At 49.1% G+C, this 27,610-nt stretch overlaps 2 protein-coding genes across 2 annotated transcripts; one reads left to right on the plus strand and one right to left on the minus strand.

The window, feature by feature from the left end:
* The first annotated feature begins 6 nt into the window (after positions 1–6).
* PLAGL2 (PLAG1 like zinc finger 2) lies at positions 7–6,320 on the plus strand. Its single transcript, XM_058814846.1, has 3 exons — positions 7–117; positions 1,515–1,903; positions 2,707–6,320. Exons 2-3 carry the CDS (start codon positions 1,641–1,643, stop codon positions 3,926–3,928), a joined length of 1,485 nt encoding a protein of 494 aa, XP_058670829.1. The 5' UTR covers positions 7–117; positions 1,515–1,640; the 3' UTR covers positions 3,929–6,320.
* Positions 6,321–11,472: 5,152 nt separating this feature from the next.
* TM9SF4 (transmembrane 9 superfamily member 4) lies at positions 11,473–27,465 on the minus strand. Its single transcript, XM_058814442.1, has 18 exons — positions 27,376–27,465; positions 22,268–22,381; positions 20,707–20,806; positions 20,193–20,361; positions 19,974–20,103; positions 19,506–19,629; positions 18,582–18,700; positions 18,358–18,469; positions 17,871–17,941; positions 17,313–17,445; positions 16,731–16,812; positions 16,565–16,640; positions 16,156–16,239; positions 15,802–15,977; positions 15,463–15,526; positions 14,823–14,942; positions 14,288–14,377; positions 11,473–13,490 (listed from the first exon to the last, which is right to left on the minus strand). The coding sequence occupies exons 1-18, from the start codon at positions 27,463–27,465 to the stop codon at positions 13,341–13,343; spliced, it is 2,004 nt and encodes a 667-aa protein (XP_058670425.1). The 3' UTR covers positions 11,473–13,340.
* Positions 27,466–27,610: the final 145 nt, after the last annotated feature.

Consider the following 27,610-nt stretch of genomic DNA (forward strand, 5'->3'; position numbering starts at 1 on the left):
TTTCCAGGTAGCTTTGAAACTGGCCCAGATGGCCAGGCTTTTTCGGAGGGAAAGGAGCAGTTCCCCGGTGAAAGTGGTGGAGACTCTCGGGACACCTGCACAGCTCTGGAGCAAGAGGTAGAGAACACTCGTCTTTTCTGGAACATATTTCGTAGAGAGGTGAAAGAGTTATGCTTTTAGCATCTAGTAAGACAGCTTGCTCTGAACCACAGGCCTCCTGCACCCTGAGGGGTCAGAGCAGCTGTCACACCACGCTGGTTTGTCCCAAAGTGGCACCTCAGCAGTTCTGGTCCTTTATTGTTCTGCTCTGACCACGTAGATTTAACCTGCACAAAACCAAGTTTTGCTCTTAACAGGCATTCCCAAAGCTCACAGTGATATATTTTCTTGGGAGTCATCCTGTTTCCCAGTGTTTTCCTCCCTGAGGGAACCATCCATGGTATTTGGGGTGACAGTGCAGTCACAGTAATTGTCATTTCAGCTCTTCATAACGTTCCCTGAGCCCTTTCTTGGGGGTTGGTTTGTTCCCTCGCAGTTGCACATCCTGCCCACAACTCGCACTCGTGTTGATGTGCAGCAGGAAGTTCCTCCTCTGAAGCAATCATGGAGTGAGGGTTTGATGCTATTTTAAGTAGGGTTTCTCAGGCAGCCAAATTGAGTGAAAGAGGTTGGTTTTATTTCAGCTGACCGTTTACCAGTCGAGCTGGCAGTAGAACCCTGTAAAAACCAACACACAACTCAAGAATTTCCAGCTGCTGTAAGAGAGATTCATATAGAACCTCATCAATGTGAAAGCCAGAAGAGCTTACAGGAGGTGTACTTTTTTGAACAGGAAACAGTTTGAGCTTCCATTATTAATGCATGAGAGTGTCAAAGAAAAAAAAAAGAGTAAAAAATTGCTCATTGCAGTAGAAAACTTGCTGATCCAGAGAGGCAGAATCTGCCTCACAATCGAAAAGTGAAAATACAATGAGTAATCCCATCCTGAAGAGGAGCAGCATCCGTTGCCTTCCAGAAAAAGGTGTGATGTTGATGATAATTGAGAGCTTTCTTCCTCAGCCTCATTCAGCCACATCTGGGGGTTCAGATTGTTCTGGAGATTGTTTTGCTCATTGCACCAGGTTGGTAGCAGAAAGGATGGGAAAAGAAAATACAAGAGAGCTCTGAGAATCTTTGAGAGGGAATTCCATGTAGGCAGAAACTAAGAGCAAATGAGAATAAAAGAAAATGGGATGAGAAGTGATCTGCAAAACGCACAAATAGAAGTATTTAGAGCTACAAATAGACACCTTTTATGATATTTCAGGAGAAAATACATCCAACATGTCACACTGGCTCTTAATAGTGGCAAAAAATGCAATTCAGAAAAAGTTTAACATAGTTTTATTCAGATAACAGGTTAAAGGGGAAGAGACAGAAGAATATTATTGATTGGAGGTCCCCATGACTGGGAATGTACACGTTCACTGTGTACACAGGTGAAGGTGTGTAACACCAGTCTTCTGTGATTTCAGATGAAGAAGTTTTGCTGTTAAAGCAGCTTGGTCACAGGGGGCTCCAACAGAAAACTGCACCAGGACAACATCACAGCCCACAGGCTCGAGTTCTGCTTGACATGGCCATGTTCTACTAGCCCTGCCATGACGGCATTTTTCCCCAGTGTTCCCAACTGGATTCAAGATGCAAAGCAGGAGGAGGAAGAGACAGGCTGGAAATTAGTCCCCAGACCAAGAGGTGAAGAAACCGACAGTCAGGGAAAATGCCAGTGTGAACTATCAGAGCCCTCCTTCCCTCACGTGGACAAGCTGAGAACTCACACGCTTTCCCACTCGGAGCAGAGGCCCTACAACTGCCCCCAGCTGCACTGTGGCAAGGCCTTTGCCTCCAAGTACAAGCTCTACAGGTAGGTATCTGCAAGTGCCTCTGCCCAGCAGTGCCAGGAGAGAGGGGAAACCCCCTCCCTCGGGTGTCTTTGCTTGAATTTCTGAGAAGCTGGAGGAGGGGAAATGCCCTTTTACCTTGCAAAGCAGTTGAGTCCCAGACATTACCATACTTGGCATCTCTTTAGGTGCCTTCCAGAGAACTTCAGCTAATGCTGCATCCTGAGCTCAAGCTGCTTTATGTTTCACTGAGGAGGAAATAGAAACAGAAAGTGAAGTTCACAGATTAAAAAACAAATTGAAAAGCAAAAATAGCATTTGCATTCATAAATCCTACTTCTAACCACAGGGATAATTCTGTGGCAGCTGTTGCTCCAGTATGGAGAACTAGAGTTTCCATTTATGTAGTGAAGTACAAGACAAAATAGTTAAACAGTGATGGCTGAGAACTTCAAACCGAGTGAACCACAGTGGGGGAGAGTGTGAGGTACCAAGGTGAAATCAGACCACAGTGGCTGTCAGCAGACTTGGGCACAGCCTGACCCTCCTGATGAAGTGATGTTTTCTCACCTAGTGTCACAAACTAGGGAGGTTTTCTTTGGCAGCCTCAGCAAAGAGCAGGAGCTGAGGAGAGACAGCTGCTGGGACAGACTGTAGGTTTTGCCTGAAGCATTGTGCTCCTGTGCTCCTTGTTTAATGGAGGTAAAATGCCGTCTGGGATTTTTGTGGCATGAAGTGTAGGACACAAGGAAAAGTTTGGAAAACCAGCTTGTGTTCCCTCAGGGGCTGGATGTTTGTCTGACCTTTCCCTCTTCTCTCCCCTAAGGCATATGGCCACGCACTCTGCTCAGAAGCCCCACCAGTGCATGTACTGCGAGAAGATGTTCCACAGGAAGGATCACCTCCGGAACCACCTGCAGACCCACGACCCCAACAAGGAGGCCCTGCACTGTCCCGAGTGCGGCAAGAACTACAACACCAAACTGGGCTTCAGGCGACACCTGGCCATGCACGCGGCTGCCAGCGGTGACCTCAGCTGCAAGGTGTGCCTGCAGACCTTCGAGAGCACCCAGGTCCTGCTGGAGCACCTCAAAGCCCATTCCAGGCGCGCGTCCGGCGGGGCCAAGGAGAAGAAGCACCCGTGTGACCACTGCGACCGGCGCTTCTACACCCGCAAGGACGTGCGCAGGCACCTGGTGGTGCACACCGGGCGCAAGGACTTCCTGTGCCAGTACTGTGCTCAGAGGTTTGGGAGGAAAGACCACCTGACCAGGCACATGAAGAAAAGCCACTCCCAGGAACTGCTGAAGATTAAGACGGAGCCGGTGGACATGTTGGGTCTGCTCAGCTGCAGCTCCTCTGTGGCAGTGAAGGAAGAGCTGAGTCCTGTCCTGTGTATGGCATCCAGAGACATGATGGGTGGTAAGAGCTTCCCTGGCATGCTGCCCGTGGGCATGTACAGCACACATCTCCAAACCATGCCAAGCTCAGGGATGCCCCATTCTTTGGTTCCTAATTCTCTTCCAATGGGAATGAGCTATCCTCTGGAGTCTTCTTCTCCCATCTCCTCCCCACCGCAACCTCCTCCAAAGTATCAGCTTGGATCTACCTCATATTTGCCTGAGAAACTACCCAAAGTAGAGGTGGACAGCTTTTTGTCAGACTTCCCTGGCAGTCTGTCTCTCTCATCTGGTGATCCTCAGTCCTCTTCGCCTCAGCCACCCGCCCTGGATGAGGCTTTGCTTTCCAAGAGCCCTGCTAACCTCTCAGAGGCTCTCTGTGCTGCTAACATGGACTTTTCTCATCTTCTTGGCTTCCTTCCCCTAAACCTTCCTCCTTGCAATCCACCTGTCTCGTCGGGGGGATTGGTCATGGGCTACTCGCAGGGGGAGGCGCAGCCACTGCTCACCACTTTGCAACATCAACCTCAAGAGTCTCCCGGAGCCGGGGCCTCGCTGAACTTTGGGCCCCTTCACTCATTGCCCCCCGTCTTCACCTCCAGCTTGAGCACAACCACGCTGCCACGGTTCCACCAGGCGTTCCAATAAGCTGGAAATAGCACTGGAGAACAGATCTTTCAGTCACCCTTTTGTGGAGAGCCTTAAAAGCGCACAACTCTTCCTTCCTTGGGGGTGTGAAAGCTCTGGCAGAGCTGGGTCAGACAGGAGGTTTCTGATCTCGGAGGGAGCACTTGTAGACTGGAACCTGTGCAAGTCCCAGTCCTGTACAGCAGAAAGATTTCAGCTGATAGACTGGATATATTTTATCTAATTTTTAATCTGTGAATCAGGAGCCGCGCTTAGCACTGACCTTCCCTGAGAATGCTGGAGCTGTATTCCTCTCTGGGAAGGGACTGTCCCTCAGAAGGAGCTGAGACTCTTTCATCCTGGGCTAAACTTTTGAAGAGTCCAGCTTCCATTTCATGTTACCACACTGCAATTCTGGCAAACCAGCCAACACCTCCACATGGAGAAGAAGTCATGATACCACTCTGTATGAAGCCAATGGGGAAGAGCTGTCCTTCCCTGCTACCTCTCATCCCATCACCCAACACAGCTTACTCCACATCAGTGTTAAGCAACAAGCCCGTTTACATAGTGAATTCAACGCCGCCTCTTTGGAGCTGTTAGGATAAACTCGTTATGGTGAACATTGTTTACACAACACAAATCTGTTTCTGCCATTGCAAAAAATAGGAGGCACCAGAATACACTGGGTTCATCTCTGGTGTAGCTAGAACACTGTTTACACAACGAAGTCAGGTTGCACTGATTTCTCTTCACTTATCATGTTCTTCCCCCATGGGGAAATCCACTGCTTTTGGACCACTTCAGCCTCTGCCCCCGCAGGCAGCAGCTTCCTGCCTTTTCTGGCTGGCTGTCCCGAGTGAAGGGGATGGAGCAGCTCTCACAGCTCAGCTTGGTGTGTGGTGTATGGACAGAGCCCTTTTAAATCTCTCCCCCAGGCAAACAGATCTGGAAACCAAAGCACGTCAGAGAGCTGGGTGAGGAGCTCGGGCCATCGAGCACTGGCAGACCAGGCGTGGGTGAGAACAGGCTGCAGGCCCTGCTCCACACCTTCCCTTGGGATGAGGAACAGAGTATGAGTTTCTGGGGTTTGGGCTTTTTTTAACCACTCATTGAAGTCAGCACCCTTTTTGGCTTGTCCAGGAAGGAGTCTCAAAGGTGTATTTTAACCTCAATGGTGATAACATGCAAGAATCAGGGAAAAATTGGTCCCAGCTTCATGTACACACTGTCAGTGTATTTGAAGCATTTCTCCCAACACCAATAGTTCTAACAAATGCTGAGGTTTGGGGCCTGCAGTCAAGTTTTCACTTAGGATTTGGTTCCACTGGCCTTTTTTGTTCTCTCCTGCTCAAGCCTTGCCTCCTGAAGTTAAAGTCCTGCTTCCCTTGCTCCCTGCCCTACCTCTTCAACTCTTCCATGGGCTGTCTACCTACCAGGGCAGGAGGGTTATACTGGGAAGAGGCAGCCAGCTGCTAGTGTCACTTAGCACCTGTATTGTCTCCTGCTCCTGTTTTCCTGGGCACTTCTACTGCAGATGGGGACATATGGAGGTCTCTCTGCACTGGTGCATGTTTGTGACCATGGATGGGCAGATCTTCATACCTCAGCATGGAGGAACCATTGTAGGCCAATATAAACCAGGAAATCTGTCAATATTGTTCTCCATAAATCTAGGAAATGCAAAATCTACCTCTACTCTGTTATCTCAGCTCCTTGGGTGAAGCCAGATGCTGTCCTCCCCGTCTCCCCAGAGCACATCCACCTCAGTTGATGCAGATTCCTTCCTGCTGAGCCATGATCCCACTGTGTGACATCAGCTGTGCCTCTTTTGGTCACAGGCGTGTCCCCCTTCCATTTTACTCCAGAATTTTATTTTTAATTTAGCTTAGTAATTCTTCCCAGAATGACTCTTTAGCAATCCATTGATTCTCCAGAACATAGATCGGTTGTTTTAGGTTAGCCAGCAATGCTGCAAATGAGACTTTTGTATCAAAATGTAATATAAGATTTATTTACCTCAGCAATATCCTGTGGCAATGATCTCCCCGAGTTGAATGCAGTACTTTTTCCTTTTCTCCACTGGAAAATGTTGCCTTTCCAAGTCCAACGAGTGCCTTCTTGTTCTCTAACCTAGCAAAGGTAAACAGGGCATTGCAGCCAGTCTGTTTACCAGCATTGAATACCTCAGGCCTGTCTTCTATTGCTTTGCTCTTTGCAAATTAAAGAGTTTCACACTGTTATCAATTATATGCAAGCCTTATCCCTGTCTTCAGTTGAGAGGATTATTATTTTTTGAGAAATAAATGGTCAGAACTGATCACTCACTGGCAGTGAGGATTATCAGATTTATGCAATGCCATCACACACCTTCTCCCACTGCAGAACATTCAGCTTTTTTGCTTCCTGCCTGCATTGTACTCTGAACAGATGTCATCACTGGAATTCCTTTAGCAGTGGTAGCTAAACTTAGAGCCAGGCATCTTTTTCCTACCAGTAGTCTGTCAAAGAATAAATGGAATTCATTTTGCTATGATTTGCATGTGTGATTTGCTTTCCACAGCTACTTTAACAAGCAGAACTGCAGTAACTTTTGTCAATGCAAGGAAAATCAAACCCAGCTAGGGCAGCGTGGTCAGAGACAGCACTGGAGCTGATTCCAGGTGTTTGCACAGGAAAATGGATTCCAAGTTCCTCTACCACAACAGCGTGTAACCTGAAGGTATTTTACCAGTCAGTCTAAAACTAACAAGAGTAATTCCATTTGAAATAGCAAATATGCAATTCACAGAACAAATTACAGTGAACAACTTTTACCTGTTTCTAAGAAAATACCTGGAGCATCCAAGCTTACAGCACTTGGGAATCCCAGTCCACAAGGACATATGTACCAAGCTCTTAGGCAAGTCAGTGGAACTCACCTTAGCCAAGCTCCTGCTGCTGCAGCTGGAGGTGAGGGACAAGGGTAACTCTGGCATGCTGTGAGGGGATTGCTGCAGCACAGCCTGCAATCTGTTCTGTGGTGTGTGCAGGGCTTTGTGGCAGCCACTGTGCTGGTTATGTGATATAAAAAAAATCATCCCAGAAAGAGTTTGGGTTTGGTTTTTGTTTTAGACCATAAATTTGGGGCTGCAGGTCCAGGACATAGCTGTGAGTCAGGCAGGCAGAGCACAGGAAACCTTTCCACTGTGATCCCTCTGTTCCTGGCACACCTGTACCACAAAGAATGCACCAGAGCCCAAGGACAGCAAGTACAGCACATAATTGTTCAGGAGGGTTTAATTAAATAAAGGGTTGTTTTAAACTGGCTGGCTTGGGGAGGATCCAAAGCAGTAGGAACACTGCAGTCAGCTAAGGTATAAACCCACAGACCTCCAGTTAGTAAAAGGACAGGACATGAATGTGCCAGCCCTTAGAAATCAGACTCTGGATTCTCAGAAAGCCAAGGACCCCCTGGAAATAAGAACTAACAAAGAGCCAAGCCACTCCCTGGCAGCAGAGGGTTAACTCCTGCCCATCCTTCCAGGCTCAGATCACCAGAACCCTGTGAAGGGCTGAAGATCTTTTTTCCCCCTGGGATTACACCTCACTCAAAATCCATTTGTAGGAAGGAACAACATGTTATCTTGCATTTGCTTCCAGTGAATTTCACATGATGGAATACTCACACACCATGTTGTGACAGACCCTATTCTCTGTCTCACAGCATTGCTGCTCTTTAGCCTCAGTGTTGAAAAATGGTGTCACTTCAACTGGAATCCTTTTTTCACCTCTGGTAGATTGATGATTTCAGTACTTTTGTTGAGCTCAGCTCTTTGTTCTTTAATTCCTTCCTTGCTGACAGGTGAACAGCAGCTGCTGGGAAGATTTCCTGCTGAAATCCCCTTTTCCTTTCTCTACCATTGCACCACCTTTGCTCTCTGTACAGAACAACCCCACAGAGGCATTTTCTGCTGCCTGCAATTAACATTTCCACAAATAAATCTTCAAAGATGTGCTTCCCATCACCCTACCTTCTTGCTTATCCTCTAATCCCCATTAGTCAGGCTGACAGAATTCCCCCTCAGGTGCCTATTTTTAGTTAATTGCCTGCCCAAGCCCTGGAGCTATTCTGCCACTGTAGAGTAAAGTGGATGAATAGCTCAAACAGAACCACTTCAGCTTTCCATCCTCATCCAAAATTTGCGTCTTTTCCATAACTTCTGGTATTTTTCCCAGTTCCTAGAGATGGGAGCTGCCACCTGAAGCTGTGAATCCCCTCCTGGCTGACTCCTGTGCAGTAGGAGAAGGTGGTTTGGTTTAGTCTGCTGGTCTGCTGAAGCCCAGGTTTTCACCCTAATCCCCAGCTCTGGCACTCTCACCCTTTCCATGCCTGTTGACCATAACATGCCACAGCCATGCTGAGCCTGTCCTGGAAAGCAGCTGGAAGCTGCCAGGGAGATGCAATCACAACTGATCCAGATTTGCAGGACCACTGTTCCTATTCCCCACCACCTCTCAGGTTCTGTTGTCCCTGCTGCACAACCCATGCACACTCAGACTCACCTCTGGCCATTCCCAGTGATGGACTTGCTCCCTTCTACTGAATAACTGGGATCCCCCAGGAATCCTTCACGTTTCAGCTGTTCTTGTGGCTGCAGGTAAGGAGTTTTCTCCTGGGGTACAGTCTGCAGTCTCTGCCTGGAGCCAGCTCTACATCTTCCCACAGGCCACACACCACTAATCACACTGGCATGCAAACAGGTCGAGCAAAACCAGAACTGGAGCTCAGAAATGAGACCAGAGAACAGATCACATTCTGCTTCTCACACACCCACAGAGATGAACTTGGCTTTCCTGTTCAAGGTACATTTAATTTCCATGTGCACAGGTGGGCTGCAGGAGGAGCCTGAAGCACTTTCCTCACTCTGTGCTTTGGTTGAAGCCAGGTCTGTGTGGTCCTTCCCTATAGTGCCTAAATGCCAGCATGGAAATGGAGCATACATGACACAGAGGGAGCTCCTCTGGATCAGAACACACTGACAAGGGAAGTTAAAAGCATTGCAAAAGATAACCAGGGAATTCAGAATTAATTTTTTTATTACTATAAATAGGTCAGCTCTTCAGCAGGGGGAAGAATCCTCAACATTTAAGTGTCTTGTTACAAACCAACCATTCCTCACTTTTGTGTCTTTGTTTTGAACTACTGTGCAAGGGGATAACCAGCTCTAGCACGGAATGCACTGAGTGGACTGGGGACAGCTCCAGGGCCTGCAGGACAGGGACAGCCCAGGCTGGCTGAGTGTCCAGGTGAACAGGCCAGGGACCTGCCTGCAGCCCTTCTCCCTCTGTAGTCACTGTCTTGCAAGAAGGGAACACAAGCTTGGCTCATAGCCCTCAGAACCCACTTCAGGGTGCCACACCAGGTGCATGCTACAGCACATCCAAGACATCTGCTAGAAGCCTTTCAGGAGTTTGAGATCTCCTCACCCTGCTGAGTACCTCAGCCTTGATGCTTTGTGGAGCTTTCCCATTTCAGTGATTCCTGATATCTAGGAGCAATTTTTTGAAAGACTGTTTTGTAACATTTGAACCAGTGTTTTCCTTGAATGAATATTGAAGAGCTGTCAGCTGATGTACTCTTGAGACCTGGGGTGGCTACAAGAAGGACAAAGAAGAACCTGTGGAACCCCTGGGAGCAGCCAAGCTCCAAAACTGCTGCTGGAAGAAAAGCTACAGAGTGGCCTTTGCAGCCACAAGTCATGCCAAGAACCCTCTCCCAGCACTGCTGAGATCTCTGCTGTCCCCCAGAGGAGCCTATACACATCCCACTGGAAGGTGAATGGTTTGGGATCAGCCATGGCAGGGGAAAGCCACAGTGTCCCTCCCTTCCCACTGTCCCTTCTTGTGCTGGTTCTGGCCAGGCCCCGTGCCTGACCTCCCTCCCTGCAGCTACAGCTGCCAAAGCCAGAAACTTCCCATTGTTACAGTTCCACTGGTTTTCTAAAAACAAACTTTCTAGCACTTTTACACAGAGTGAATAACCTCTTTTAAAGGAGTGTTTTGGGGGCTGTAAACAAGGTTTTTAAATTCTAATTAAGTGCCATTAGGAAATGTATGGTTCATCACTAAAATTAGCTCTTGCAAAATGAAGTTCAAATTGAAAGCATCTTTTATAATGAAGTTGTTTATTAAAAGCATTTGGATCTACCCCAGGTGTCTTCATGGAGGGGAGTTCAGTTTTGGTTGGATTAAGACAGGATAGAATCATAAGGCAGGTCAAAGACACAGTTCCCTACATGAAGCCAGAGAGGTTTTTAAATTTCTGCCAAGCAAAGAATTAGACCCACAAGAAAAACCCAGCACCCACTGGGGAGGCAGCCACAGCAGACACCATTATCCCCTGTCAAGGAGAATAATGTTTGTTAGACAGAAAGTTCTGGTCCCTTGGTTTCACTAGAATTTCCAGCCCATGTGGCAGCATTTAGACAAATTCAGCCCCTCCCAAATAACCCCAACATGCTCTGCTCCCCACAGGCAGGAGAAACAGGAGCAAACCTCAGCTTAAGCTACAACTGGCTGCAGGCACCAGCAGCATTTGAAGATGAAACAGGGCAAAGCACACAGGGCCCTCCTGGGATTCTCCTTCAGAACATGGATTAAAAGCTGACAGCCACAATCAGTGTTAGGTGCTTGTCTAAGAATGATCTAGTTTTCAGTTCTAATTTTCATTCCTAATTCAGCCACCATTAAAACATGACCTTTCCTCAGCAGCTTTCCCCTGGCACTGGGGACTGTGACAGAACATGAATACACTCATCTGCCAAAAATGAGAAATAACTTCAGCATGGATTGTCCCGGTGCTGGAGCTGAAGCTTCTTTTGCCTTTTTAAAGGGAGAAGGGATTATTCTGATGATTTCTGAGTTTTGATTCAAGTATTTGCCAGCTCTGGTCTCACTCACAGACACTCAGCAGCCCCCAGCATTGGACTCTGTAACCTGGGGGAATCACATCCATTGCTCTGTTGGGCAAACCATCTCAGGAAAAAAAGGGAATTCACTTTGCCTCCCTCAGCCAGCACTCCAGCAGAAGCTCAGTGATCTCCTGCCACACACCCCCCAGCAGAAACACACAAGCTCTGGGAAGCCAATGGAGCTGGAAGCCAACGCTGAGGGCTCAGCTTCTGCAGCACCAGCACTCCTCAAACTCCCTTGTGAGCTGTCCTCTTCCCCTCTGCTGCTCTGAAGAGCCAGCACTGCCATCCAACAGCTCTGCCACTCTGCCCCTCAGTGCCACACGTCAAACAACATGTCCCACACCAGACACGAGGTGCTGAAGTGATCTTACCCAGCAGCACAGCAGCAGCAGATCCAAATGCCACAACTGGTGGCATAATCACAATATATGACAGCATTCAGGGCATGCCACACTGGGAGAAACTTAGTTTACCAGGAGAAAAATATTACAAAGAAAGCCAGAGTATTCCAAGCTCTGCTTCTGGCTGAAGCCACACGTCACAGACAGACCAAATGTTACAAAAAGAAATTCTCCAGAAGTGGCTTAGGAGAACCCAAGAGAGCAGGACGACAGGACAATGGCAGATTTATTTACAATAGGACACAAAGAATACATACATTAATTAAAAATTACAAAGAATACAGAGAAAACACTTCAGGGAAGGGAGAGAAATCAATGCTGGCTGAGCCTCTCCACTGGGGCAGGGGCAGAAGAAAAAAAGAAATAAAAATCAACAAAAATCTCAGAGAGGGACCTCAAATCAGAACTGACACAGGATTCCACAGCACAGTTGGCTCACACATCCCCTCCTCCTTTTTTCCATCCATGATTCCTGGCTGATTAGATTTGGGCATGAAGGGCAGGGCCAATGGGAAGGGACACAGGCCCTTGCATGGACCTGGTGGAAACTTATGGCAATTGGGGTTTAAAAAGGCCCCAAAGCCCTCCCTGGGATCAAGGAGGGCTTTGGACAGCTTTGGGTTGGAATGATGTGACCTGTGGCAGCTGGTCATTGGAAGACCTTACTCCAAGAAGAAAAATTTTCATAGATCTCACTAGAAAAAACCTCTTCTCTGTAGTCCTGGCGGAATCCAGTGAGTCTGGGGATGGAGGGAGCCTTCACTGCAACATGGAACCTTTTTACTGATAAACATCACTGAAGTGACCAAAACAAAAGAAAACAAACCACAACCCAACTTTAACCTCTTTTAAAAAGAGCTTCCCATGGTCTGATTCAGGCATCAAGCCATGGGAAAAGAAGAGCCCGTGTCAGCTATCCAGAAGAGCTCTGTTTTTTGTGGAGAAGAACAAAATACAGCTATGGGGTGTACACTTTTCCTGTTCCCTGGAGGTAGAGAATTTCAGAGGAGGAGCAGAGAGCAGCAAGGGCAGTCAGAGCACAGGGCCAGCGAGAGAGCCCCACTCCCAGCCATGGGACAGCTCACGGGGCCACCTGCCTGTGCCAGCCCCCTCAGCATGGCCTGCACTGCCCTTGGGCAGCTCGGGCCCAACACTGCCTCAGATCACTTGGCACTAACACCACGGCACCAGAGCCATCCCTGCAGGCTCTTCAGGATCCCAGTGGCATTCCCAGGAAGGAGCCTGCCCTGATTCCTCACTCATCCAGAGCAGAGCTATTGACAGAACAAACTCTGGTAATTACCTCACACATCCTTCCAGTCCTGTATATAGCACAACCACGTCACTTCCACCAGGACCTTTTGTCCTGCCTTCTGCAGGAGAGGCAATCCCACCCTCCCACACGGCCTGTGCTGTCCGAGGCTGGAGGGAGCAGCGGTGCTGAAGGTTGCTCAAGCTCTCTCAGGGTGAAATTGCACTTCCCAGGCTCGGAATGGCACCTCCAGCAAATTGTAAACGAGCCAAAGCCGGGACTTCGGCGATCGGAGCGCGCCAGGCTCCAGCTGGGTGAGCCTTGAGGCTCCGCTTGTTCTGCCATAGTCAAGCTCCCTCTTCTGTGCAGACACGAAGGCAGGAGAAAAACCCAGTCTGATACTTGTCTGAAGAGTCTCCCTGAATCCTAGAGCACCCCAGGGGCTGGAAGAAAACGTTTTCACAAGTGTTTCCACTGCTGTCTCAAATCCGTTCATCATCAACATAAAAAAAAGGATGGATTAGCAAAAAGGGGGTTTACTTATACAGAGGGACATTTCTCTGCTAAAAAACTCCCTCAAATATGGAACAGGATAATAAAGTTAAAATGTAAGGTATCTACAGACCCCTTTTCCCCGCAGAAGTAGCCCAGAATCCATGTACACTGTGCCAAAGTTACATTCCAAATCGAGGAGTTAATTATTTCTCTTGTGACTCTCCCACTGGATTTTTTGTTTCCTTAAAAAGAGCTGGGAGAAGATGTCCCTGTCCCTCCTGGGAGGACACGTGTTCAGAGGTGTCTGATTCCTGCTGGGGGCTCCAGCTTCAGTCGATTTTCACGGCGGCATAGATCTTCCTCACAAACATGTAGGCTGCGTAGAAGCCAATGGTGCCCGTCAGGAGCCAGAAGGACAGGACCATGAGGGCAGTGTAGCCAAAGTACAGTAAGGAGGGAATGAACTCAACAATATCCAGCTGAAAGAGAAGAGGATGAAAAAAGTCAGCGAAATAACGCACACAGATGACAAACCAACCAGTGCCCTCTGCAAGGAGAGCGCTGGCAAAGGGAGGAAAATTTTCATTTTTGTCCAGCTGAAGGGAGATTCCCTATGAGGTGGGGTCAGGGAATGCTGCTCTGTGCAAGTCCTGTGTGGAGAGTTTAGTTCAGGCATGGCTTGAGGAAAAAGGCCACGAAGCCATGCAACTGAGAGAAAAGTAACAGGTAGCTGTGAAGCAGTTTCAAAGCAGTTCCCAGCCTGACTTCTATAAACAATTAGTCTCTCTCAGGCATCCTTGCATAAACAATAAAGTTCTCAGGCAGTCTTCCCATAACAAAGGTAACATCCTCTCTGGGAAAAGATGGCACCCTGGGAACAGTTATGGAAGTTTTGAGAACCGTTCGTATCACAGTGAGAACACTGATTTTGTTTGATGTAAACAATCAACAGTATTGTAAAACAAAAGGAGTGGTTAGAGTTTTCTCTGTTAGCCTATCGTAAACCTGGATTTTGGAATATGCATGAAGTTAATTAACACTGTTATTTAAAGTGACTGATCGATCAATAAATTTGGAGTTCGATGCATTATAGGATGGTCGTTCTCCCCCTCACTTCAACAGTCCTGGGGCACCTACACCCTCCTCTCCTGTCTGGAAGGGCTGTGAGCACTGCCTTGGGCTGGCATGGGCAGATTGGCCCTCAGCAGGCCCACTGTTTCCTTTCCCAAATCCCACAGTCACCCCAAAAACGTGGCACTTCCACCCAGAGGAATACCTTGTTCACAAAGTAGAAGACAGCATAGATGAGCACGTAGAAGGCAGATCCTCCAGACACCAGGAAGGTTCTCCACCACCAGCGGTAATCCTGACAGGATAAAGAGCCTCATTATCCCCCCCAGGACTTTCTTCTCCCCAGGCACTGCCTCAGGGAAGCTGTGACAGGGAGAACACCACCCATCTTCAAAGGAAATCCACAATGTGGGACTGGTGAACTTTTTCTGTTCAAAGCACCTGCTGCCCAAGGACATGGCTCACCTTTGGTCCTGCATTTTGTTTTGTATGTGGGGGGAATGGAACAGTTTGGGAACAGCTCAAAACACTCTGTGCCCAGCAAAACTCCTGGTATGGAACCATAGTTCCCAGCCTAACAGATAACCAAGGAGCTTTAACTCCCTTTACAGTGCAGAGATAATCACACCTGTGAAGCTGGGCCACACTGATCTTTGCTGAGCAGCAGCAATAATGTGATCTGTGCTTTTCCAGGAGCAGAGCACCTTCTGCTATCCAAATTACAAACATGGAAATCTCACCTCAGCACAGAGCTGGAAATACACCATGACAATGCTGATCTGGGAGCAGGATACCACCAGAATGATAAACACCAGGAAGAGGAAGCCAAAAAGGTAATAGAACTGGTTCTCCCAGATTGCCTGAAATAAACACACAGCAGGAATTGATTTCCATGTTACTGTCATCAATCATTGAACATGGGACTCACTCCTGGCAGCCAGACAGGGGAAAATGAGGAGCCCCCTCAGCCTCACCTAGATGGAACCACAGATCTAATGCATTTCACAACGTCACTTTAGACGATTCAGGTTGCCAAAAGGGGCACAAGGACCTCTGAGATATCTTGTTCATTCCCCTACATCTCCCAAGCAAATTCTTCCCCATCCATACAAGGTGAAAAATGGGTAGCAGCAGAACAGTGACTGTCTCAAGACCAGGACTCCTCCTTGATGTAATGTTACAGTAAATTTTCTCTTTACCACCAAGTCACCAGGAGAGTCCCATAGCTCTCCCTGGGAACTACTGAATGGCCTGGAAGAGACCAGCCACCCCTTCAGAGAACACAGGAACAGGAGACTGCTCCAGTGCAAGGCCCCTCCCTTTCAAAAGCTTTGGCATGAAAAGAATCCCATTGAGGAAGACAGTGGGTTAAATGCTTACACTGAAAATGAAGAACAGCTCAATGAACATGGCTCCAAAAGGCAGAATACCAGCCATGAGGATCCTACAGAGCAGAAACAATTAAAAATTCCTTGTAAACACACAGCACAGTCCAAGCAAAGGCTCTACATTTCCAGATTACTAAATTTCACAGGCAATGGCACAGCTGCTCCCACTGCTAAGTACCCCTCATACCACATCCAAATTATCAATGTCGTCTCAAGGAACCCAATCTGCCATCTGTCCATGTCCAGAGAGCAGCAGGTGACCCTCAGCAACCCAAGGGGACCAAGGGGAGGGGATTTAACTCACCATATTTCCCAGACACTGATCACTCACCCCACAAATTTGTTCATATACCACCTCTGCTCCGGGATCTGCCTGGGAATCTGATTTGTCCGTACAGGATTGTCATAGGGCTGCTTGCGAAATCCAAAGTAGTAACCCAGGTAGACCAAGGGCAAGGAGATCCCAAACCACATGCACAGCAAGGCCACCATGGTAGGGAAAGGCACCTGGAATCACACCAAGAGCCACAGAAGTGAGGCTGACAGATCTCCTGCCCTGGGGACTGAAGTCATTGGCCAAGCCAACTTGTCACCCACTTGGAAAGGTCTGGGAAGCCAAGTGGGTCCCTCTCAGCCCAGTGACCCTGTCCCACCCAGCAGGCCCCAGGCTGAGGGTGGCACCTACCGCACCAGAGGAGTGTTTCCCCCAGATGAAGCAGTTGAGGACAAAGCAGATGCCAAAGACAACGCCCGGGTACAGCGTCGCTGTCTGCAAGAGGAACCACAGCATAAGAGAAAGCACCTGATTCCTCAGCCAGATGTTCCTATGGAATGAGTCCATCACTGAGACAAGGCACTTGTGGAGAAGTGTCCCTTTTGTTACAGGAAAAGGACACAGAGCTGGGCTGTGGGGAGGATCTTGGACAATCCTCTTTGCTCTGGTGGTGCCTTTTCTGTACAGCTACAAGAACTCAACCCACAGCAAATGTGCACCTCAGCCAAACTGTGTCCAGCTACCACAAACATGTGGAGTTTATCCAAAGATTCTGCCATCAGCAAACCAGGATAAACAGCACAGAATGTCCAAGACTCACACAAAAGGCTCCCTTCTTCCATCGATGGCCCTTCAGAGTCCGGTATAAGCGGCCAGCAAAGAATCCACCAAAAACCCTGCACAGAAACAAGCCAAATCAATGAAAATGAGCTGCTGTAGCTGGGGGAAGGCAGGACAGCACAGGGGGAAGCTGTGGAGGCACCTACCCCATGAACATGAAGAGGAAGCAGGCAGTTGTCATCAGCGCGCCCCGGCTCGAAGGCGACAGCATCCCCAGCATAGCCACAACTGCAGAGGGAACAGGACAAGGAACAGCAGCTCTGAGGGACATGTGCTGCAGCAGCTCAAGGACAGGGGCCTGTCCCATCTGCAGCCCACAGCTGCCTGCAATGCCTGCACAGCCTGATTTCCTTCACAGCATAATGTATCCAGAGCCTCCAGCACCGGCCAGAGAGGAAGGCACAGCTTTGATTTCAGCTACAGACCATGCTTCAGCCCCAGCTTCCCCAGGGATGGGAGCAGGTGCAGCTCAGCAGGCAAGGCACACCTGTGCAGAAGTCCCCCAGTCCACTATCAGCCAGGGCTCACAGCCTGGCAAAGGAAATAAAATCACACAAAGCTGCCTTCAGCTGGGCAATGTCATCCAGCAGTTCAGTATCTGCCCAGGCTGATGGCAACAGGAAGCTGCTTCATGGGCCTCATTCCAGCTAAAGTGAGCACAGGGTGAAATCAAACATCCTTGAGCATCATTCGTGTCACAGCCACCCTGTGCAACGTGTGCCACTTACAGATGACAATCAGGATCATACAGAAGAGCTGAATGCCAGAACCCAGGAGAGAGCTGAGGATCATAGGATACTGTGGAGGCCTGAAGACATCTCCATGCACAAGTTTCCAACCAGATTCCTCCATTGTATCTTCCTATAGCAACAACAGAAAAAGGAAGTTATTTAGATGTGATACACTAGTGGAAATTAAGGTCCTACCACAGCAGCCTAAGAGGTTAACTTTCCTGGATCCAGTTTTTCTACAGAATTTTACCACTCTAGCCAAGAAACTTCTTTCCTCTTGGGCTAAAAACAGCTGAGACCTGAATTGTCAGTGCCAGGACACACTTTACAGAGCTGTCTGCAGTCACTCCTTAGGTCTGAAGACATCCTAACTAGTATATGACTGTTCAGGCAGAAAAAGGTGTGTGACAGCACAACACAACTGCCCATCCCATGGCCAAGGCTCAAAGGAAAACAGGGGCAAGGGAAGAGACAATACAGCCAAGTCTGCACACTGGATCCCTCCTGGCCTGTGCTTCCCTCCCTCCAATCCCAGCCCAAGGAACAAATACATACAATGTCATCCTCTTTGTTGTAGTTGGCAATGTCCTTCCGCAGAGTCCGGATGATGATCATGCTGAGAATCCCTGAAAACAAGCACAGAGCTCAGCTCAGAGGCTCCCACAGGGCTGTGCTGCTCTCAAGCTGTGCAGCTACATGGCTCCCACCAACACTGTTCTGGCTGGGAGAGGAGGTCTTGAGTCATCAGCAAAGACACACACAAAACCCCAAGGAGCAGGGAAGGCAGTATTCCAGCAGAAATGGGGCATTGTGGCTTTCTTGTGGGTTTTTTTGCTCCGTCAATGACCCCAGTATGAGAAAGGCTGGTAAATGCCTGACCCCACAGGACACTGTTTGAACTGGGAGGCTTTAAATTGGTTCCTGCTCCTTCTGACCAGGTTCAGATATTGCCACATGGTCCTTGAGCCATCTGCAGCTAAGGCTTAAAGAAAATTCCCTGCAGATGATGGTAAAGCTTCCCTCTCCCCACACACCCACTCACCTGAAAGGAAAAAGACGACCACAACCGAGTTAATGATAGAGAACCAGTGGATCTGCACGTCACTCATGGTCAGGTACGTGTCCCAGCGGGAAGCCCACTTAATGTCACTTTCCTGAAAGAACAGGAGAGTTCTTCTCACACCAGCACACTCCCAATGTCTTCTACAACTCCAGTGACAGACACTTGGAGCATCACTGCCAGCCAGCTCCCCAGTAGTGCCTCACCTCCCAGTGCACAGAGTAGGTGAAGAGCAACTGGTTCTCTTTAGTAGGATCTATTTCCTGAGGGGCAGAGCCCGTGGCTTCAGGCAGGGTGCACATGCTCTTCTCATCAGCCTTCAAGTCTGTGAAGGAAAGCAGAGCACACAGTGAGCCCTTCCCTCAGGCACCACCTCTCCCACTGAGCATCACCCTGAGGGCACTGGGTTGCAGTAATTCCAGGTGGGGAAGCACTCGCTCCTTGCTCACCTGCTCTGCAGTTTGCAAAACTACTCTCCTGACCAGCAGTGGAGCACCATTAACAAGCTTTCAGGAAAGCTATGCACAGGGCTCTCCTTAACTGGAAGGATAAAAGCCAGAGGTTCTGAAGCCAAGGATCTAGACCATCAACAAATCCTCTATTCCACATGACATGGTGAGAATCAAGACCTCTGCAGCAGTGTCTGCCCTGCCAGAGGGAGCTGTGTGGGGTGATCCACATCATGAGCAACTGCCCTTCTAGACACCCTTTTCCACTGGGCTCACTGAGGTAGGAGTTCTTTCCCCTAAGCATTATTTTTAAATTTCAATTCCCCAGAACAGTTCCAAACATCCTGTGTGTCCCTGAACCAGCACAGAGTGTCCCAGTCAGGGAGATCTGTGCCACAGCAAGAGCCAGAATGCCAGACATGCCTCATACCAGATGACACAGTGCAAAAAAATCCAACCCCAAAACCTCAAATTCAGATCTTTTTACAGGAATTGATTTTCCATGGATTGCAGTTCATGGATACGTCTCTATTGTTGGTACTTCCTTAATAACAAAGTGGTTTATTATTCTTGTAATTTAGACTCATTTCTGTGCCCTGTGAAGCAACAATTGGCACTCTGATACATTTTGTCCATATAGGAGATTGTTCCCTCTTGCTCCCCTCCTCAAGGGTCTCTTACCTTCCAGTTTAATGCTTTGGGGAATCACCTCAAAGCGCACCACCCTGTAGGTGTGCTCCTGGCTCTCTTCCACATCCTCTCTGTGGTAGTAAAGGATGAAGGAGAGGTGGTTGTGCAGGTAGAACTGAAACAGTGACATAAAATAAAACATCAGCACCCTGTGGGAGGAAGAAGCAAAGCTGAGAAGTAACAACTGCAGAAAACATCTTCAGTGAGGGAAAACTCAGTCTTGGGGGCACAGTGCCTTTGCTCTGCTGAGGGGAAGCCACTGCATGAGCCTGTCCAAAGTTACACGGTGAACAAAAGCAAGGACTCCTGCCTTTCCCACCTTCCCACAAGAGACCCTTCTCTCATATTTCCACTATTAATAAAACCTTTTGCATTCCCAATTCTGATACTCTCTGGCGGACCTCTAACAGACACCCAGATCTCCTCCAGGCACCCCCACACAGCACCTCAGTTCTCTACCTTGTTACCATCCATAAAGCCAAGCCTGTATCCATGCTCGAACTGCACATCCTTCTCCTTCTTCTTCTCCTCTTCCTCACGATTGGAATAAAACTCCAGCCGTGTTGCCACAGGGAGGTTATCAGCAATGCTGAAAAGATGAAATTTGAACAGATTTCAGAACAAATTTGTCCACAGCACCAAATCCCCCTAACACAAACCCATGCCTCAGTGACTCACAGGTGGACGTAGTAATCCTCCCTGATGCGCTCGGCGATGAGCTTGCTCTGCTCCACTGTCAGAGTCACTGGCTTGTTGGGAAAGTTGCACAGAACTTCACATTTCTTCTCCACATTCATGGAAACCTGGAAAGGCGTATTTACAATTCGGTCCCCTCGAAGAACCTCACCTGGAAAAGGGAAAACACGGGCAGGGTTGGAGACTGACAGGCTTCCTGCTGCTGATCCTGCTGCAGGGACCACAGGAAGCTCCTTTGCTAGCCCAGGTGCAAGGATAAGATTGCAAGTCAGTACAGCTACTTTGTTGGAAGTATCAAGGCCTGCTTATGGATCAGGTTACAGCTCTTCATCAGGACAGGCATTTCCAGTGTCCAGCACATGGACACTGCTGTTTGCAGACAGCCAGCACACAGTGAATCAGAGGAAGAAGCTTCTCTCAGCTCAGCAGAAGGGACACTTGCAATTGCATTTACCCCTGTAAACACCCCCCTACACACAGTCTGACAGGTACACACCGAGGTTCTCAGCCTTGTAGGTGATCTTGCTGGGCTGGCAGAAGGGCAGTGAGTAGTACTCATAGGGCAGCTGGGTCCGGGAGCTCGTCAGCTTCACAGCCTGCAGGAGGAATGGAAGGATTATCCCCAGGAAAAAACTTCAGATAATTTCCTGTCCTCTCAGCATCATCTAGAAGCTGATGCTTACTTCAAAACACCTTCCATAAAGCTCACTTCCAGAAGATACTACTACTACTATTATTAAAAATAGTAACAAAGACAGATGTTCCTGAGAGACTTCCAGTAGCAATTCATTCACAGAGAAACACTCAAAGAACAAAACATGGTGGTTTCACAAATTTATGTCTCAGTGGAGTCCTAAGAAACAACAAAGACCTCAAAAGAGATTCAAGAATCACATTTCATACAAGATTTCCTCAAACAAAAATTCACATCCCACTGGACCTAGAGGTCTGGCCTCCAGTGCTATGGAGAGTTCAGCAATTTTAATCTCTGCAAGGAAAGCCAGAGAGCCATCAATCTGGGAAGACAAGGTGACCAACCACAAACATTCCTGGAGAGCTTCCACAAATCACAGGGTACAGGGAAGTGCAGAGACATACTACAACAGCCAAGACCACAGTTGCTCAGAAAAACAGAAGTGTTTTGTAACACAGCCAAGCTTGTTTATTGGAAAAGTGCTGGCAAACACACTGACTTGCCTAAGCACTTGAGGAAGCATTTAGCTCCTGAAATCCCTTTGAGAACAGCTATTCCAAAACCTTCTTCTTCTGGGAAGCTTACTGTAGCCACAGGCAAGTCTCATTTACTTAAAAATAGCCTATGTCTGGCAGTCTGTGGCCAAAGAGAAAACTGTGCCATGCTTCACGTGAGAGCAGCCAACCTCAGCAGCCCCAAGGGTGCTGCATTTGCTGAGACAGAGGCCACAGCTTTAGAAAAATAAATGAAATGGGCTATAAATCACTGATGTCTGAAAGCAAAGCCTGCCTTCCTCGTGGATAGGTGCAGCAGCTCTGTCACTGAGTACCAGCAATGCTGCACAGGAACAGCCCTCAGCAAGGCTGGGCAGAAAGATCTGCAAGGCCCAAGGACAAACACCTCCACCTGGGAAGAGCTTCTCATGAATTTCCCTGAAAGCACAACATGAGCAAACTGGGTATTGAGAAGGTCTGATTCAGACCTTATTCCACCATTCACCTTCCACCCAAGGCACAATCTGCATAAGTACTTTTAGAGTCAGTATAATGCTGGAGAAATTAAATTCACTTCAAAGCCACAGTGAGAAAGGGACCCTTTTCCCCAACAGAGCAACATCTTGAGGACTTTGAAGGAATTTGACAGAAGGAATCTTGAAGGAATTTGGTAGAAGAGATCAGGGGCAAGAACAGGAATCATGTTGGGACCCGAACGCTGTGAAGCAGAGAACACATCTGAACACAAAATTTGCGCAACAGGATCCCCAAATTTAACTTTGCAGCCCATTTTAGCTGCTATGGTATAAAAAAGAAAAAGACAAAAAACCCCCACACCAAACAGACTCACAGCACTGAGTTTGTCCTACCTTTATCTCTACGGGGTCATTGCGGTGGAAGTTGATGGGAGCCACCCCGGGTACGTAGAACGAGTCTGTGCTGTGTAACAACAACAGCAGGCCCAGCACACATCTCAGCCTTTCCTGCAAAAAGGACAGGGAACAGTAAAATACAACAGAAACAGCATTAGAGATGGGCAACAACACTGGAAATGTTCATCCCGGACATTAGAAAGGCTGTGCAGTCAGGTGATTAAACAGAAATGAAATTCACAAAAGCTGTTCTTGGCTTTGTTTTGTGACTCTCATCACGTCACTTTCCACTCAGCATGTTTCTGCCTCTTCATGTGCAATCAGGAAAACCTTGGCTTTGCTCAACCATAAGAAAAATGCCATTTTTATCTGCACCATGGGGCATCAAGCAGGCCATCACTTCACTTTTCTGCTCACCCCCACTGAGCTCCCTGTGCTAGAAAACTCCATGGATTAACAGAGAAGAGGGCTGTAGCCCTGGCTGTGGGTGTGTGTCAGCTCTGCACAGCAGCAGCTGCCCTGGAGCTGAGTACAGATGGCTGCCCACAGGCCACTACCTGCAGAGGAGCAGTTACTGTGATGTGACACCAGTAACTGCACCAAAGGGACAGTCACATCACCACTCCCTCCTGCTGCATCACCACTCTGCTTTCCTCACCCCTCCAGGCCACAGCACAGCTCAGTAACATGGCACATCACTTTTTCATCCTTTTTTAGCGAGCAGGGTGACAAGTCAGGCTGGAAGGTTCAATCAACTCTATAGGGGCTCCAGGAGAACCCAGATCCTACCACAGCCACAGCAAACCCTTTATTTAACACACCTTGCTGCCTCCTCAGCCCCTCCCATTACCTCAGGTAACCCAGCTGAGCATGGGCAGGAAGGCTGTGAAATGAAAATCGAGCTTTAAAGAGTATTAGCCAGCAGCAGCTTGCCTGGATTAGGACATCAGCCCTGCTATAATCTCACAGCACTACTGGCTTCAGGCTCTTCTCCTGAACTCCCAGTGGTATGGCACCACTGGAAAACCAACAAAACCTTGTTTGGTTTGGGATAACTCTTGAGCTAATGCTGTAGATGTAAGAAACCAAATCCCCACTGTCCCTGTGCCTCCTCAGCGCTGTCAGTCTGTCTGACAGCACCAGAGGGAACACTCCACAGGCCAGGTGTGACAAACAGCAGCTCTGTCATGGGGATCTTTCCTCAGGTTGGGGGAAAAAAATAAAATAAAAAAAATCTGTGTTTATTGCCCCCACACCCCTTCTTCTTCATCACCTTCCTCCTGTCTCATTCTAAGGCAAGGAAAGTACCTGGGCCCAGACACCTGTAAGGGCAAACCAGAGCATCCAGAATTAATGAAATTGAGCAGGATTAAAAAAAAAAAAGGCAGAAGGGTCAGGGGGTTGAAAGTCTAAAATTTAAGATGCAAATGCTAGGCACCTACAGAAAATATGAATACTGAATCATCAGATACATGTGGGCTTCCAGTACCTGAAGGGAGCCTACAAGAAAAATTGAGAGAGACTACAAACCATGGAGTACAGGACAAGAGGGAACAGCTTTAAACTGACAGAGTAGGGATATCAGGAAGAAATTCTTCCTTGTGACAGTGGTGAGGCATTGGCACAGACTGCTCAGAGAAGCTGTGGCTGCCCCATCCCTGGAATTGCTCAAGACCAGGCTGGATGGAGTTTGGAGCAGCCTGGGATAGTGGAAGGTTTCCCTGTCAATGGAACAAAATGAGTTTTAAGGACCCTGCCAGCCCAAACCACGCTGTGATTCTCTGATCTTTTTTGCTTACAAAGGGGATTTTCAGATCTATTCTAAGCACAGCCAAATACACTTGGAGCAGGCATAAAGCCCCAGCTTGGAAACACTCTTGTTAAAGCTGCCTGACATTCAATACTGATCTGCCTTCAGGTAACATGGGGATTATTCTCTGTGCTTCACTAAATTTTGCCTTTCCAATCTTTAAAGGAGAGCTCAGTGGCTCTCCACAGAGTAGGAAAATGTCTCCTGCACAGGGGAAGCAGTGGAAGGAATCTGCACTCTTGTCCCACACTGCACTCCAGCAACCTGCAGCCCTTTTCTCATTTGTCACTGAAGTGACAGACCTACACAGTGTTACTCCAAAACCAGAACCACACCACTGCCACCCCTGCCCCAGCAGGCTGGGAGGTGAAAAGACCAGGACAGGACTTTGGCAGCCACTCAGAAGACACATGAGCATGCAGGAGATGAAATTTTTGATGACAATTTTGGCAGAAATCAGGCTGTCTTTGCATACAGATGATGATGACTCAGGCAGCAACAGGAAAGACAAGAGGGTGACTCTAAAGCCTTGCCAGGAAAGAACAGTTGGTAGCAAGAAAAGAGAAAGCTGCTATGCAACAGGTGGGGAAAGCTTTGGGAGTGAAATATGAAGGAAATGCCCAGTGCAGGCTCCTGAGCTGGCAGAGCACAGGGAGGCTGAAGCCAGGGCCTTACTCACCAGGACCTTTGTGCTTGTACTGACAAATGTGCCTCATCCTCTCCAAACAAAGGCAGCAGCTTAGAAATGTCAACATGGACACCCCCCAAAGCATCTGTGTGACTCATGGGCCTGGCCAGGTGATTGTATCACACAGGGGATTCCTGCAAGCTGAGTTCTCCCCTGTGCCAGGTCAGAACTTCCAGCAGGGAGCTCTGCTTTGGTTCAGTCACAGAGCCCTGGCAGACTCCCAGCAAACAGGACACACAGCTTCACAGCCTTTTCCATTTACATTTCAAAAACATGCAAAAACCCCCTCCAATGATAATCTTGCATCTGAAGTGCCAGGAAATCATGTTATGGTGCAACAAGTAGCACAACAAATATGCACAACCCCAGACTGAGAAAAACCCAGCTGCAAGTAGGCAAAAATAGTTCAGATTGCCTAAGCCTGATTGTTTTCCCATAGGCAGACATGCAGGGACACCCTTAGGAGAATATGATCTCAATAAAAGAAGTAACTGCAGGAGCACAATCACCATTCCTGTCCCTCAGATCACAAGTTCACACACAAAACCTCTCCAAAAAGACCCTCCTGGATAATTATCACCAGTCTTGGGGTTTGCAGACAACTCCAGGTTTATCCCATTCAGAAAGACTAAAAACAACATTGCCACTTTCTGTGAATTCACAGAAGGCTCACAAACCATGCTGCCAAAACAGAGGATTTGTTCTCCAAACCCCAGTCTGACCCAGCATGAAGAGGCCCTAAAATATCCAGTTATTACCACACTTGTCCCTCCCTAGGACTTGTGGTCCCTCCAGCCACCACTGCCAGAGTCTGACATTTATTTAAGGGAAAGGGGAAACAGCAGCTGCTCCCTGGGGCACTCTGCAACAGCTCCAGCTGCTCCAGAGGGTCCATGGCCTGGCCATGTGCACCCAGGACATCCCTGCCCAGGTTACTGCCAACAACTTGAAGAAACTCTCAAACAGCAGCAAATTCAACCATCAGAAATGCGCCAGTGCTGTACCAGGGTTGGTTTAGGTCTTAGGAGTTTCACAATCCACATAGGAACTGAAGAACAGAACACAGGATTTTTCAAAGACACAAAAAGAAATGAGGAAGTGACAGTGATGGATATCATGAATTGTCCCATCTCTTTTTGGCAGAGAAAGGCAAGAGGGACATCAAAGAGCCATAATCAAGAATTGTTAATTTTCAAAGACAGCTTTGAAGAAAAACAGGGAAAACCACCTGTGCAGAGCCATTTGTCCAAATGGATTCACACAGCTCTCCCATTCCACTTACTGAAACATTTTTTAAATGGTCACAGAACGGGAGGAAAGCCACAACTCACTACTCTGTGGGAGCAAAAAAACCCAACAAGCTCCCTCACCTTGCAGAATGTAACCTTCATTCTGCCCTCAGGCACATTAGCAGGACAGAACAGTGCTAAAGGCACCCTGACCCTCATCCCCTTTTCCATGGGCTGCCTCCTTGGATGATCCTGACACCTGTTTGGATAAGCACATCTTTATTACATCCCTGCCCTGCTCACCCTGCACTGGAGGAGCCACCAGAGCCCTTCAGAAGGAGACAAGTGCTGCATTCACATTGACTTCAGAGCTCCTTTGACACCAGGAGAGCTGCTGGCAGCCTCCTCTGCCCTTCACACAACAGAGAGCCACGAGGAAATTCCCAGTAGGACCATCCCCAGCTCTCAGAGCCAGCTGAGCACTCCCTCCCCCGTGCCTGGGGGAAAGCCAGCAGGGTATAAAGATGCTGAAAGCAAATGAAAGGGAAACCTTGGCTCTCCCAGTCTCTCCATGAGTCACCTCACAGCCCAGCCAGCAGCGACCTTTGTATCAGCACACATCCTTTATCCACACCGCTATTCCTGCATTGCCCTGCCACTAAAATACCCTCTATGAAAGCAAGGAGGAAATCCGTTTGACTTCTACAAGACTTCAAGGCAGATAACAAATGTCTCAGCAGCTCGTTTTCTGCTCTGCGAGGTGGCACTGATGCTCCCCGGGAACACCTTCAGTTCTCTGAGGATTCAAGGAATAATTCAATAGTAATAACAGGGATGCTGAGACGCGGGAAGCGAAGCAGCTGCTCAAACCCGGACCCGATAACCACCACCAAGCATTTGTGAAACCACAGAGCAAACAGAGCAACCGGCTCGGTGCTGGCATCAGCGGCGAGCCCAGGCTGGCAGCTCGGAAGGGAGGGCAGAGGATGTGCCGGTGCTCCCTGCAACCCGCCCGGCTCCGAGCCCCCGCCCGGCCCCTCCTGCCCCGACACCGACGCGAACCGCACAAGGGAGCCAACTCTGCCGCCGAGGGAGCGCGGGGCAGGCGGGACAGGAGCCCGCCGGGCTGCCCTGGGCACCGAGCGGCGGCCCCAGCCCTGCCCTCCACAGGTGACACCGCCGGGAGACGCGGGGCAGCTGCCAGGCCCCGGCCGGGACCGGGGAGCCTCCTCCGTCCAGGGGCCGGGCCCGCATCCCTCCCAGCGCGGTGCAGATCCGGCCGCAGCCCCCGAGGCGAGCCCCGCGCCGGGAGCGCCGCCGGGCCGGGCCGGGCAGAGCGGGCGGGACGCGGGGCCGGGCCGGGCCCCGCCGCACTCACCATCGCCGCCGACGCCGCCATCTTGGATCCACGTGTCGGCGCTGCCGTCACCGGAAGCGGCGCGCGGTTGGCTGCGGGGCCGATCGCCATGGCGACCGCGGCGGCCGCGCAGGACCGCGCCGGGCGGCGGCGCTCCGCGCTACCGGGGCCGGGCCCAGCGCAGCCCCGGATCGGCACAGCCCTCCTGCCGGGAGAGCCGGGGCGGGGGTCTCCGCTCCCGTCCCCAGCGGGTCTC

The sequence above is a fragment of the Ammospiza caudacuta genome, chromosome 15 (assembly GCF_027887145.1).
Source record: "Ammospiza caudacuta isolate bAmmCau1 chromosome 15, bAmmCau1.pri, whole genome shotgun sequence".
Taxonomy (NCBI): domain Eukaryota; kingdom Metazoa; phylum Chordata; class Aves; order Passeriformes; family Passerellidae; genus Ammospiza; species Ammospiza caudacuta.